Here is a 13,904-nt window from a genome sequence, read left to right as displayed (position 1 = left end):
TGTAATCAATGATTGCATCGGAACATCTGTAAAGCGAAGTGATTCATAACTGTAAAACGTCCCAGTGCTGTTGTCCTCAATATCAGCACTCACTGAATGCCTCATCCAATCAAATTACTCGGTCGGAACTAACTGTTGTATATTTCTAGTTTAAAATCTAAGTGCTGTAATTGCAACTGTGTGGACCAGGCATCACGTTGGATTTTTTGTCTGGCTATTTTGGAGCGATCAAAGGTAAGTTGACCACATTTTCAAACCCCCAACCAGGACCCTTAAGTGTACCACATGTACCACTCACGAACATGTACTTTATGAGCTTATGCATGCACCACAGGCGTTTTCATTAATGTTATCTTTTATGTCGGCATTTCCACCGTGCTCAACCGAAAATGTACTCCTGCAGTGTGTGCAGAACGCAGCGTTTTCGTTGCCGGCCACTTCACGAAGAAAGAGGTGAGCCTTCGGCAGTTCTTTAGGAAAAAACGACTTTCTCTTTGGCATGTCTTAGCGTACTGACAGATTCTGTAAGACAGAACCACAAGCGTCATAGCAACAGCCATGACAATGACACATTGACTGACACAGACAAATCAGCATTGAATTCACACATGGTACATTGTTTATGTTTTTTGATTGGGTTAAGTTATGAGTGGGACAGAACATGATAAATGTCTGTGTAAGCACTGAAACCAAGTATAATATTATTATTATTATTATTATTATTATTATTATTATTTTAATTGTGGTGAAAACTGGGACAATTTGGTAGTTCTGAATCCCGAATACCTGGCCATCCCCGCCACAAGTTCCACCTCTGAGCATGTTTTAAGCATGAGGGGCAATGTTGTGACATGCACTAGGGCATCCCTCAAGCCAGAAAATGTAAACAGGCTAGTGTTCCTGGCTAAGACCTTTTAGGGCGAACTGCTATTTTGATGACTTTAAATTGAAGTTTTAGTTAAATACTTTTATAATCTTTTATACTGTTTCAGAACAAGACCACTACTGAGTTTGCTCTACTGACTTTGGTCATCTTATTTTCGCTAGTTTTGCTATGCTAGTTTTGCCACTGCAGTTTTTAGGTAAGTTTTAACGCACGATAGGCGCACGATAGGCTGCCATCTTTGTGGAAAAACGGGACACTCGGACGATTTTTTTTTTTTTTTTTGTGGTGGTGGGGGGGGGGGGGGTTAAACTATACATGTAAATATACTATGTTAACAGTTGTACGACTCCCTATTAAGAACGGGTCTACTTAGGTTGATCTTACCCATTCACAAACGTTTTCCCTTTTCGGCCAGTCTGAGTTGTACGTTTTTTGTACGTTTTTTCTTTGACGCTGGTGGTTCCTCCGATTTTGTTTTGTCATCCTCCTCGTCCGTCTCCCCCCCCCCCCCCCCCCAGTTCACAAAACCTACAATAGAAATAGAAAGTTTTTGTTTTGTTTTGTTTTTTCAACTAATGTTACCTCTAGCTAGCAACTGAACTCACGGTGGGGTCGTCGATGTCGATGTGGATGTGTGCGCGGCAGAGCGACAGCTCTGGCAGTTGTTAGCAATAAGGTAAGCTTTCCTACTTCTGCTACCAATCAAATAAACATAGCCAATCGTCGCTGCGTTCTACGCGTTTTTACCAGTTTGCAGACACAGGATTGGATGTATAAAGATATCAGAATAGCAGTACAAACCAAATGAGGTTTTATCTGAAACTATGAAGTACATTTTCACAAAAAACGGGACAATTCGTGTCCCCGGAAAGAATATTAATTTTCCGAGATAGTCGCTCAAAAACGAGAACAATCCCGGGAAAACTAGGACCGGTGGTAAATTGCATGTTATGTAATGACATCACATAATTTCTTAGCCCATAGAGATTCTACAAAAAGCCCTTTACAAGATTATTGTGAATTAAATTTATAATAATTCCTTCACCAAAAAAAAACAAAAAGAAGTCAGCATTTAAAAACCTTGGTCAGATCATCAGCACAGCGTAATACTGGCTTCAGTGCCAAGTTCTCATGCATAGTTTTGCCTTACTTAATTAACAAGTAAACATTATTAAGATAGCAAAACGACATTGAAAAAATATTGATTTTCCATCTGAATCATCATTATGGTTGAGATTGAAATTTCAATGCTTAATAAATGTTGGATCACCATTACAATACCGATGAAACCCGACAGTATAGTAATGTTGATAACAGTGACGTTGGAATAACATTGATATATAGTTGCCCTGATTATAAATGATATGATAGAGAAGTCATCGAATTATAGCTGATTATAGTTAATTATAGCTGACCGGGAGATCATCATGTGGAAGACCAACGGCACCTCGCACATCTCATTTGTGCATCCATATCAGGTAAGCGTGCGTTTATATATCTAATGTTTGAATGAATTGTACCAAATTGAATGCTCCTAAACATTTATAGTTTATTTACATTGTGTAACATGATATGCCGTCATACATGCGTGCCTGTCACAACGGTCATTACTATAATTGAGACACCTTTAAATGTTATTAGCATCTATAACATTAGCATCTGTAGTAAGATTTAGACCCTACAGCTTCACAAACACCTACACTGAGTTCATTTGGTCAGTTAGCAAAACTTAGGTTACTGCAGGGTTTTTTATATTCGTGGTGGCTATAAAATATGATGTTTAATAATATAGGGCTATAAATATATTTAAAAACATCCTGGCTGTAGATAAAACTGGATATATTTATTCACAATATTTTAAAGTAGTAATAATAATTTGCTATGGTTTAATATCGGTTGAAATACCATTAAAGTCCCGATTATCTTTAGTTATGATTTCAGCATTGTTTCAATATTAACCAAGTGTGGAAAAGTGATGAAGAATCAACATCGGAGATCGCCGTTGATTCAATAAACTCAACGTTGACAGCGGAATGTTGATTTAACATAATGTTAATGATTCTTTGCTATCTGGGAAACATGTATAGCGAGAAATATTGATTCAATAAACTCAACGTTGACAGCGGAATGTTGATTTAACATAATGTTAATGATTGTTTGCTATCTGGGAAACATGTATAGCGAGAATGCATAGGTCTGTTGGTAATGTCGCATTTGCACTGTTGTTTGTATTTGAGTCATGTAAACTGGCATATGTAATCTTATCGGTTGGCCATCATAATTGTGTAAATTGTTTGTAATGGTTTTCTGTTGAATTCATTTCAGTAATAATGTCATTATGAACAGAGCAGTTTATTTTAGTAGTGCCCTTATCCAACCACAGTTAGCCGTAGTAGGTAGAGGGGAGGTGTTGGAAGAGGTGGGGTGAGACATGACAGATTCTAAAAACACGACGTTTTCCTCTCATTTTGTTCATGTGCAGCCTTGAAGAATCATTTCTTGTCTCTTGCTCGTCTCACAACTAGTCCACTGCAAGAGGCCAGCTCGAGTCCGTTAAACCGTTCTGAATAACGGGGATGAAAGATCTATGCGGGTCATTAGCTAGAGAAAAATTTCAGTGCAATTGCTTTTAAGGATACTTGGAAAGGTGTAGCATCGGGGTAACTTATATTAAAAGTTTTGGGGAGTAGCAGTTTTTAAAGGCTGCTATTAAGGGGAGCATTTGGACATGGTTAAAACTCTTTTATTCAGCTAACTGAAAATGTTGAAGCGCCACGGAAAAACGGCTGATTTGGATCGTCGTCCTCGTCCCCTTCATGTTAGCGCTCAGGCTAATCCAAGAGCAGAGGTTTCGCGTAGTCTGCCTTTATATGAGGAATGTGGCCGGTATTGGTATTACCTCAAAACGGTACAGTCCATACTGTCAGATACATTTACGGCTCAGTGTCGGGTTATATCGGGTTATTTCTTTCAAAAGTTACTTGATTATATGACTACCGCTGTGCTCTTGGGTAGATTTCTGCTCTCTGTGTACGGGAGTCAGATAATTAGTGGACTGGAGAGGGCTAGGATGGGTTATGATGGAGTGTAACTTAGTGTTGAAATCCTGCATCCATCATTGGAAAAGCTTCTTCCGATACGGACATCTCGCCATTTAGACTTCCTTAAAGGTAATGTTGACATGGTAACCAAAGTTCTTAGGTTTATCTTCGAATTTCCACTAAATCATAATGAACACCTTCGAATTCTGCGAGGTTGTCAGCGGATACACGATAAGACAACAAAAGTGAAATTGATGAGATTTATCTCAGGCGACATTTTCATGGTCTTTTACAAATTAAAACTTAACACGGCATAGAAAATGTTTTTGAAAACGAAACCGGGTAAGTACTTTTCGAGCGACTACTATTTATTGCTTATTTTCAGTCATATTTAATATAACAGCGATCAGAAAACAAATAACAATGTTGTGACACGATCCCGGCCGTTTTTTTTTTAAAGGCCCGTATCGATAATCCATACAACTGGTAGATTTAAATGTTGTTTAATTTCTGGTCATTTTCTACTTGAAACAGACTAGTATTGAATTGTCACTGAATTAATGTGTGTGCTGGAACAGCTCTTAAGTATACATGACAAAACTTTTGAAGAGTTCCAGTCATGAAAGATAGTACACTTAATGTTTTGTAATGAGAAATGATGTTAACAGAATTAGCGACAGGGGTATATCCTTAAAAGGTTGCAGTAATCTTTTTACTGCTGTTTCCTCTCAGCTTCAGATAGTTTTCTGTACAAGACATGCAAGGCAATCAGGAGGAAGAGAGAGCCGTGCTCACAGTTTAGTGGAGAGAGAGAGGAGAGAGCAGTGTTTAGCACCCACCTCCAAACCCCACTGCCTCCATTGCCTGTCGATCCAGACAAATGTTTGGAAGTAGCCGGTCAAAGTTGCCCCACTGTAGCGCCCAAGGGCCGGGTGGCAGCTGTCTCTTCCGCTATGGCCCCAGACGTGGCCATTGGACAGGCCACGGGCCACAGGCCTCAGATCAGTATGAGGCAGGGCTGTAGCAAGAAGCTTCAGCCAAACAGTGAGGGCCACACAAAGTCCAGCAGACTTTGTGAGGAGGAGGAGGAGGATAAACCTCCACAGGAAGAGCCAGGGCATCAGGGGTTGAAGCGGTCCCGGCAAAAAGCAGGCCTTTCCACCAAAGGCGGCAGACGTGCCAAACGCCAACGCAGAGGTCTGAAATTGATCTGATAGTCACCTCATGGAAATGTTTCAAATATACCATTCTCACAGAGAGTAACATATGTTTTCTTCACATCGTAGTTACGTTTGAGGAGTCGTACATGGAGCAGCACTTCCTTGGAGAAGGTGGATTTGGAAGTGTTTTTGCTGGGATCCGCATTGAGGATCAAATGCCTGTAAGACCGTAACTATAACCCTCTGTTTTTTGTGTCACAACCAAAATCTTTGTCTCATAGCTTGCTGGCCTTATTAAAACTCATCAAACTTTTGCTGTCACCGATTTGAGGCACGATCACTTTAATAACAGTGTAAAAAGCTTCATATTACAAGTGTAACTCTTTATTAGTTTATTTTCATCTGAAATATTGTGCGACAGCATTCCCCTAGCTTCAGCCATTGAAAGAAATGTAACTACCACTACTGTTGAACTACCTTTTCTGATTGGCTTCGTGTTTGTGTAGTGATTGTAGCATTCTAATCATCGCAGCTTAGAGATATATGTAGACTCAGGTCAGATTTTGATTTCTTCAGGTTGCCATCAAGTATATCTCTAAAGACAGGGCAGAGGAGACGCTTGAGATTGTAAGTTATCTATTTGTGTTTCACTCATTTTTTAAGCTGTTCTCAGGGCACTAGAGAGAGCAATACTGAATTTGAACCATGATCCTCTTGAACCTGTGTTAATGGCACAAAGCACAAACTGCCCTTCACGTCACCTGTGTTTTCTGTAGCCTGGACAGGGTACTTTGCCTTTGGAGGTGGCTCTGATGAGCATGGTGAACACAGCCCCTCACTGTTCAAACATCCTACGGCTGTTGGAGTGGTTTGAACAACCAAGTCAGTTCGTTTTGATCCTGGAGCTGCTTGAACCCTGTCAGGATCTCGCCGAATTCTGCGAGGCGCAGGGTGGCTCCCTCGACGAGAATGTGACTCGCGAGGTGATGAACCAGTTGTTGAGGGCTTTGCGTCACTGCGAGAAGCGCGGGGTTCTCCACCGTGACGTGAAGCCTGAAAACGTGCTCATTCTGACGGACTCTCACACGGTCAAACTCATCGACTTTGGCTGCGGAGACCTGCTCCAGATCTGCCCTTACGACTACTTTGCAGGGACCTTTCAATATGCACCACCTGAATGGTTCCTGCATAGTGAGTATATGGCAGGCCCAGCCACTGTCTGGTCTGTGGGAGTGACCATGTTCCGTCTAGTGTGTGGCTTTGCACCATTCACCTCCAGGCAACAGATCATCCAGGGCCATCTACCTTTCCCTCAAGGACCATCTGCAGGTAAAGATGTTGGCACAAAGCCAAACACATTTTTCTTATGGCCAACATACACAAACTAACAGAAAGAACTACATTCATTACAGAACTTCCACATCTCTCATGTAGTTGGTTGATTTGTCCCGTTTTTAACTCCATACTTAATTTTCTTTCTCTTTCACATAGAGTTCCAAGACCTGATTCGCTGGTGTCTGAAAGAAACTCCAGAGGATCGTCCAACCCTGAAACAGATGAGGCGCCACCGCTGGTTCCAGGCTTGCTAAAATTTTCATCTAATTTTGATATGACTCATATTAGAAAACAAAGAAATTTTCCTATGGAATTTAGTAAATGAAACTTGATACAAAATCTATTAATCACAGTAAACATGTAGGTAAAGAAGAGGGTGGAAAATTTGAGGTACCTGTCCCTCGAGGACCTAGAGCAGTCCCGCCCCAGTTCAAGTGCCCGATCCATTGTGTCAGCGCCATTTCAAGTCGTTAGTTGGCGGTATTGCACCTATATTATTGCATGTCGCTTTCAAAACCAGGAAGAATAAGATACGTAGTTGTGGAATGGATCATTTTTGGGTGATAGTGGAACAGTTGCTGGCACATATTCAATTTAAGCATCCATGTTGAGTTGGGAATCTTTCAAAAACTCTTGTAATATGCAATTTCAGTAAGTGTCCGTATTGGTGGATATGCTAAGCGTTTGTTTTTTAACGGTTTTAAAGTCTTGTTTTTCAGTGTACCCCCAGAAAATGTAGTGGTTTGAAGTAAACATTCGAACACGTTCGCGGTTAAACACCAGGTATTTGGCGCAAGTGTACAAGCAAAATACTGAATGGACAGGACTGACAGTGAAATTACAATTACATAATGTGGCAGTTTTTTTTCCATTTTAACCTAATTATCCCAGCGCAAGTGTAAGTTTAAACAGTGTGAAATCCAGCAGGAACTTAGGGTGAGTAATCTTTTCCTTATTGCATTACTTAAATTAAGCATCAATAATCTGTTTTTTATGTAAAATGCTTTTTTTTGTATTGGGACAAAAAATGTAACGATTCAGTCTCCAGTTCCAGTTTTCAGTCTCTTCCATTCCAGAAGCTATGTTGAACATTTGATGCAAACTGACGTCTGTTTTCATTGCTCTTTTTATTTCTCTGTCCATCCATTTTCAGGAGTGAGGCTCATGTGCGGAGACTGCAGAAAGAGCGTGATGAGCTGGAGCAGAGGCTCACAGACCTGAGAAAAGCTTGGTCCTTCCTCAGTGACCTGACCAAGCTTCACAGGAGCTACCTCCAGCACTGCAACACTCACCCTGATGAAGAGCCAGTGGTGAGCATTTTTCCTCTAATTTTCATCTATCATCACGTTTTTGGTTTATTTCCACCTTGTGGGCTATTCCACTGTGGTGGAATTTGTTAAATCTCAGATCAACTGAACCCGAGAACTAATTCAATTTCGATTGAATTTAGAATGAAATTGCTGAAAGTGATGTAGAAAGGGTTGCATGGTGTTACACACTGGAGAGTAGGCAAATGCAAAGTGGTAGTTCTTACAGAGTTTACTCTGAAAAGATAAATGGGTGAGTTATGGGGAGAGGAGTTCTCAGGTACAGTTGTGCTTCATTTGAAATGAAAATTTCAAATGAAGCCATTATCAGTGCAACAGTGGATGTACAGAATTTGGGTTCCCTATCTCAGCCAGCATCTCTTTCCACAGTATGGTCCCTCCTGTATGCCAGCACTGCTGCTGGAAGCCAGAGGCACGCTGGGAGCAGAGCATCAGCTGAAGACTGTTCATGAAAAACTGCAGCAAATCTTAGACCAAGCTGACAACAAATAACTGCATGAATATTTCAACACTTCCGTGCCTAGAATTCACCACACAATGGAATCCAACTGAAGCATTTTTTCGATTGAATTGTTAAAAATGTTAGACTCACTGTATTTGGCTGTTTGCACTGTATATTAATAAATGGCTGCAAATGGTTTTGTAATAAGTTACATATTAAATAACCGTTATCATAACTGTTGAAAGTTGTCAAGTTTTTGATTATCATTGACTCATGACTTGGAACCAAATATTTCAACACAAACTGGGAGGAAAGATTGTCATATTTCATCCCTTAATAAGAGACATCTGACTTTGCCTTTTACTGTTTGGGTCAATGAATATCACTGCATCACAGTTACAGAATTTTGGTTTGAGAGAGTGTTGTTGTGACATCTCACAATTAGCTACTTCATCATCAGAGGAAGTAAGCAAACTTCCTTTATATAAAACATCCACATATTATTAAATGCTGTACTTACACTAAATTGGTCCGAGCTGGGATATAAAGATGCTAATATTAATAAACTCCAGATTACCCTACTCACAAGGCTACATCAGATACATACATGTTGCACAATGATTGTAGATCATGTCAGACAAAAGTAGGCTAGTCACGTTTCAGAAAACTTTGACAATGCTGAAACTTTGAAGCGTTAATAGGCTATTACACACTGACTATGTATAGGCAACACCTGCTGTGACTTTTAGATATGTGAACTAAACAATGTTACTACTCTCACTTTAGTCAATGTTATAATAGTCTTTGTTTACTGATGGTGCTTGTGGTCTTGTGCTGTACGTGAGTTGCAGTGGCTTTACAACGCAATGTATGATGACACGAAATTTGATACCACATCACAGATAATATTGACGAATACACTATGCATTAAGAGAACTTGATCTTGCCGAATGGCTCCTGGATAGATTTGCTTGGTTGACATGGAAACAAGCAGAAGAAATAAAATGAAAATAAAGGCAGAAGGAAATGGAAAACTGAACAAGATCCTTCAGCATCAAGTGGTGACCATAGGACCTTTACTGAGCATCACTCTCAACTCTGAATAAGTTTGGTTAAGGTAGCATTTCTGGCCATATGCAGAAATATGATTTTCAGACTCCTTTGTTTAGAAAATATTTACCCAGAAGCCTATATAATTGTGTAGGTGATCCTTTTTACTAATAGAAAATACATTCTAGACAAGCATTACAGTTTTTTTCTGATTGCTTTAGCACTATCTTTGAAAGTATAGGCTATTTTTGCAAAACTGTACACACTTACCACAAAACCCTACACCTAACCAACAAAACATTATACATTTCTTGCAAAAGTAAACAATTCCTGCAAAACTTTTCAAACTCTTTTGAAAAATGTGTTTTTGCATCAATACAATTCACACAAACCTACTATGAATAAGCAAACAAAGCACCAACTAAACACTGATCTTATAAATGAGAAACGCTTGTGGCTTTAGCTTTTTCCATGTGCAGGGTATAGCAGTTTACTGTAAAGATTTGTCATACATGTAGTAAACACACATACACACAGGTATCCAAATGTGTACAGCGTGGATGTGTATTCCAAACATAACACACCATCAATACAAATAAGGGGGAAAAGTTTTTGTCTTCTTAAAGTGTTCTAACACTCATCAAACAACAGAGGTGCAGTAAAAGAAAACAAAAACATTTGTGCTAAAGAAAGAAATTGGGCTAAATCTCACCTTCTTTGTGGGCCTGTCCATAAGACTTCATTCACGTCACATCACAGTTTTTCACGATTGCTTAAGCATGGTTTTGAAAACAGGGCTTGTTTTGTCAAAACGTTACACACAATTCACACAACCACACATACACACAAGTAGCAGAACACCTCGGATCTTTTGCAAAATTGAACATTTCATTCAAAACTATAGAGTAATTTATAAAAACTGAACTTTGTCACTGTATGGCACACACATGGTTCATACGATCCAATTCTGTTTGAACCAGTTACACACTGCTGTGGCCTAAAACACTTTTAACATTTCTACTTTTTTAATGATATAGTCTGGGTTTGATTTTTTTCAGAGATATTGTTAGAGTAAAGTACATGAATATATTGGCCAAACACAACACCCGTCTTGCACACTGATACAAATATTTATTTCTCTCCACATTGAAAATCAGTCAATACATCCATGCATTTCCAAAGGTTGCATTTTGCACCTAAGTGTCTGCACACCTGACGGCCGTGTTTGATCAATTGGTTCATAAGCGTGGTATTTTGAAGGGCAGTGCCTTGAAGTGGCAAGGAAGTGACATCATGTTAGATTTCTGTGTCTAATGTAGAGAAGTGTGTGTAGTATTTTGCAAAACACTGTGTGTAGAGTTTTGCAAAGCGTGCTAGTGTTTAAGCAATTGTAAAAAAAACTGCATAAAGCAGTGAGTTGTGCTTACAGTTTTGCAAAAAGTGTCTTATAAAATTACAAACTGAGTGTAAAGCAGAGATTGTGCATTCAGCTTGGCACACTTGGTAAATGCATTGGATACAAGTATTAATGGTTTCAGAGATTGCCACAACAATCACTGTTAGTGTTTAAGCATTCAGAGAAAAACTGTAATGTTCCTTTTGGACCTCAAAAATTTCCTCTTGGCCACTTTCCTAAGCCTTTGCCATCAGTTTGTGTCTTGTTGTTGAGGTGTAAACAGTGACATCAGCTGCAGTGAGGGACGGCCTGCAGGCCTCGAATGTGACTCCACCTAGATGTAAGCAAGAATCAACATTTATATCTGTAAACCCAAAATACAAAGTCATTTCTGTGAAGTTTGGTTTTTACAACGGCATTACCAGTTTGTCACATAAAATAGATGTGGGCTGTAATGTCATGAAGTTAAAGGGCAGTCACATTGTACTTACACATGTAATAATGCAAAGCAAAGGTAAAAGACACCTCTCTGGAAAGTGACACAAGTAAAAGATGAAATACCCCATGAGGAAAGCACTCAAGGGTGAAAAGTACATGTAAATGACAAATAATGAAAAAGAGGTAAGACCTTTCTTTGTTGCTTCATATGAACTGTATTTGGCCAAAAGAGTCCTTCTTACAAACTGTTAAAGAAAAAACCAAACTCAGTCTTTTCTGACATGGTGTCTAAGGACACATAATTTCAAGTTGTAAAATTAATGAATGTGTTGTCTTAGTTTCCACAAAATCTGACATTTAAATTGCAAAATTACAAAAATAGACTTAATTCAAATTGAGGAACCCGTTTGTATTGAGTGGAATTCATGAATTCACTGTCTAAACTAATCAGCCCAACTGAGAAAACATACATAGTAGAGAACTATACAAAAGAGTAGGTGACATGTGAGCTTTAACAGTTTTAAAAAATTTGTGAAAATGGACATTCAGCACAATCTAATCTGCATTTCCATCAGACAAAGGAATCTGTACAGGGAGCACGTCATCAGTTATAAATGCATGGTGTCCTTAAATAATACCTCATATCTATTAGAGCTTTGTTCATTTAGCTGACACTTCTCGGTTATCACTATTTATGTCTGAGGCCACATACCTGTGGAGCAAATACCTTGTCAGCTGATGGCAGTGCACTGACAATTTTGGCTTCCATAAAGAGCCACATGTATGTGAGGACTCCTCTAAGCCCTCTGTGTTTTTTCATTTATTTTTTGTTTTTATTGTCACTGAAAAGACCAGTTTTTAGAGCGCATAAGATTCCGGTCATTCTGGAAATGATTTTCACTGTGGGTTTCCCCCCATGTGAGATGTCTGTCGAAATGTAAAAAAAGGGACACTAGGACCCAGGGGAGAAATATAACGTGACGCTCCCAATTTCAGCTAATTTGGCCAGCTCTGTAGGAGAGGTATAGATGGCACCCACATCAAGTTTCCCTTTTCCATCATTGCTATAGTTTTAGTTTGGAATTTGGGCTGAGATAGGTGAGTAGTGTTGTATAAAGCACCGAACAGCCACACCTGACTAAACATAACGATATCTCTTGAAATGGCAGGCAAAAGGTATGTTGCACTGTGCAAACTACTGAATTGCTGGATTCCCACAAAGGCAATATGAGTGAAACAAATAGAGGAAAGGTATTGGAACAGGTGGGGTGAGACATGACAGATTCTAAGAACATTACGTTTTCCTCTCATTTTGTTCATGTGCAGCCTTGAAGATTCATTTCTTGTCTCTTGCTCGTCTCACAACTAGTCCACTGCAAGAGGCCAGCTCGAGTCCGTTAAACCGCTCTGAATAACGGGGATGAAAGATCTATGCGGGTCAGTAGCTAGAGACAAATTTCAGTGCAATTGCTTTTAAGGAGACTTGGGAAGGTGTAGCATCGGGGTAACATATTAAAAAGTTTTGGGGAGTATCTGTCTTTGAAGGCTGCTTTTAAGGAGAGCATTTGAACATGGTTAAAACTCTTTTATTCAGCTGACTGAAAATGTTGAAACGCCACGGAAAAACGGCTGAATTGGATCGTCATCCTCGTCCCCTTCATGTTAGCGCTCAGGCTAATGCAGGAGCAGAGGCTTCTCTCAGTCTGCCTTTATATGAGGAATTTGGCCGGTATTGGTATTACCTCAGAACAGTACCGTTCATACTGTCAGATACATTTAAGGCTCAGTGTCGGGTTATATCGGGTTACTTCTTTCAAAAGTTACTTGATTATATGACTACCGCTGTGCCCTTGGGTAGATTTCTGTTCTCTGTGTACGGGAGTCGGGTAATTAGTGGACTGGAGAGGGCTAGGGTGGGTTATGATGGAGTATAATTTAAAATCCTGCATCCATCATTGGAAAAGCTTCTTCCGATACGGACATTTCGCCATTTAGACTTCCTTAAAGGTAATATTGACATGGTAACCAAAGTTCTTAAGTTTATCTTCGAATTTCCACTAAATCATAATGAACACCTTCGAATTCTGCGAGGTTGTCAGCGGATACGTGATAAGACAACAAAAGTCAAATTGATGAGATTTATCTCAGGCGACATTTTTATGGTCTTTTACAAAGTAAAACTAAATACGGCACAGAGAAATGTTTTTGAAAACGAAACCGGGTAAGTACTTTTCGAGCGACTACTATTTATGCCTTATTTACAGTCATATTTAATATAACAGCGATCAGAAAACAAATAACAATGTTGTGACACCATCCCGACCGTTCGTTTTTTTAAAGGCCCGTATCGATAATCCATACAACTGGTAAATTTAATTTCTGGTCGTTTTCTACTTGAAACAGACTAGTATTGAAAACAATTGTCACGGAATAAATGTGTGTGCCGGAACAGCTCTTAAGTATACATGACAAAACTTTTGAAGAGTTCCAGTCATGAAAGATAGTACACTTAATGTTTTGTAATGAGAAATGATGTTAACAGAATTAGCAGACAAGGGTGTATCCTTAAAAGGTTGCAGTAATCTTTTTACTGCTGTTTCCTCTCAGCTTCAGATAGTTTTCTGTACAAGACATGCAAGGCAATCAGGAGGAAGAGAGAGCCGTGCTCACAGTTTAGTGGAGAGAGAGAGGAGAGAGCAGTGTTTAGCACCCACCTCCAAACCCCACTGCCTCCGTTGCCTGTCGATCCAGACAAATGTTTGGACGTAGCCGGTCAGAGTTGCCCCACTGTAGCGCCCAAGGGCCGGGTGGCAGCTGTCTCTTCCGCT

The 13,904-nt window shown here is 39.6% G+C and overlaps 1 protein-coding gene across 1 annotated transcript; it reads left to right on the top strand.

Moving 5' to 3' along the window:
* Window positions 1-4,880: 4,880 nt before the first annotated feature.
* LOC115805036 (serine/threonine-protein kinase pim-1-like) lies at window positions 4,881-8,242 on the top strand. Its single transcript, XM_030765522.1, has 7 exons — window positions 4,881-5,124; window positions 5,214-5,308; window positions 5,664-5,714; window positions 5,864-6,416; window positions 6,579-6,660; window positions 7,576-7,732; window positions 8,120-8,242. The coding sequence occupies exons 1-7, from the start codon at window positions 4,881-4,883 to the stop codon at window positions 8,240-8,242; spliced, it is 1,305 nt and encodes a 434-aa protein (XP_030621382.1).
* Window positions 8,243-13,904: the final 5,662 nt, after the last annotated feature.

The sequence above is a fragment of the Chanos chanos genome, chromosome 2 (assembly GCF_902362185.1).
Source record: "Chanos chanos chromosome 2, fChaCha1.1, whole genome shotgun sequence".
NCBI lineage: Eukaryota > Metazoa > Chordata > Actinopteri > Gonorynchiformes > Chanidae > Chanos > Chanos chanos.
This window is presented reverse-complemented; position numbering and strand designations above follow the sequence as displayed.

Coding starts and splice junctions, on each gene's coding strand:
- LOC115805036 (XM_030765522.1), top strand. CDS start 4,881: ATGGCCCCAGACGTGGCCATTGGACAGGCCACGGGCCACAGGCCTCAG. Junction 6,417..6,578: donor CCCTCAAGGACCATCTGCAG/GTAAAGATGTTG, acceptor TCTTTCACATAG/AGTTCCAAGACCTGATTCGC. Junction 6,661..7,575: donor CAGATGAGGCGCCACCGCTG/GTTCCAGGCTTG, acceptor ATCCATTTTCAG/GAGTGAGGCTCATGTGCGGA.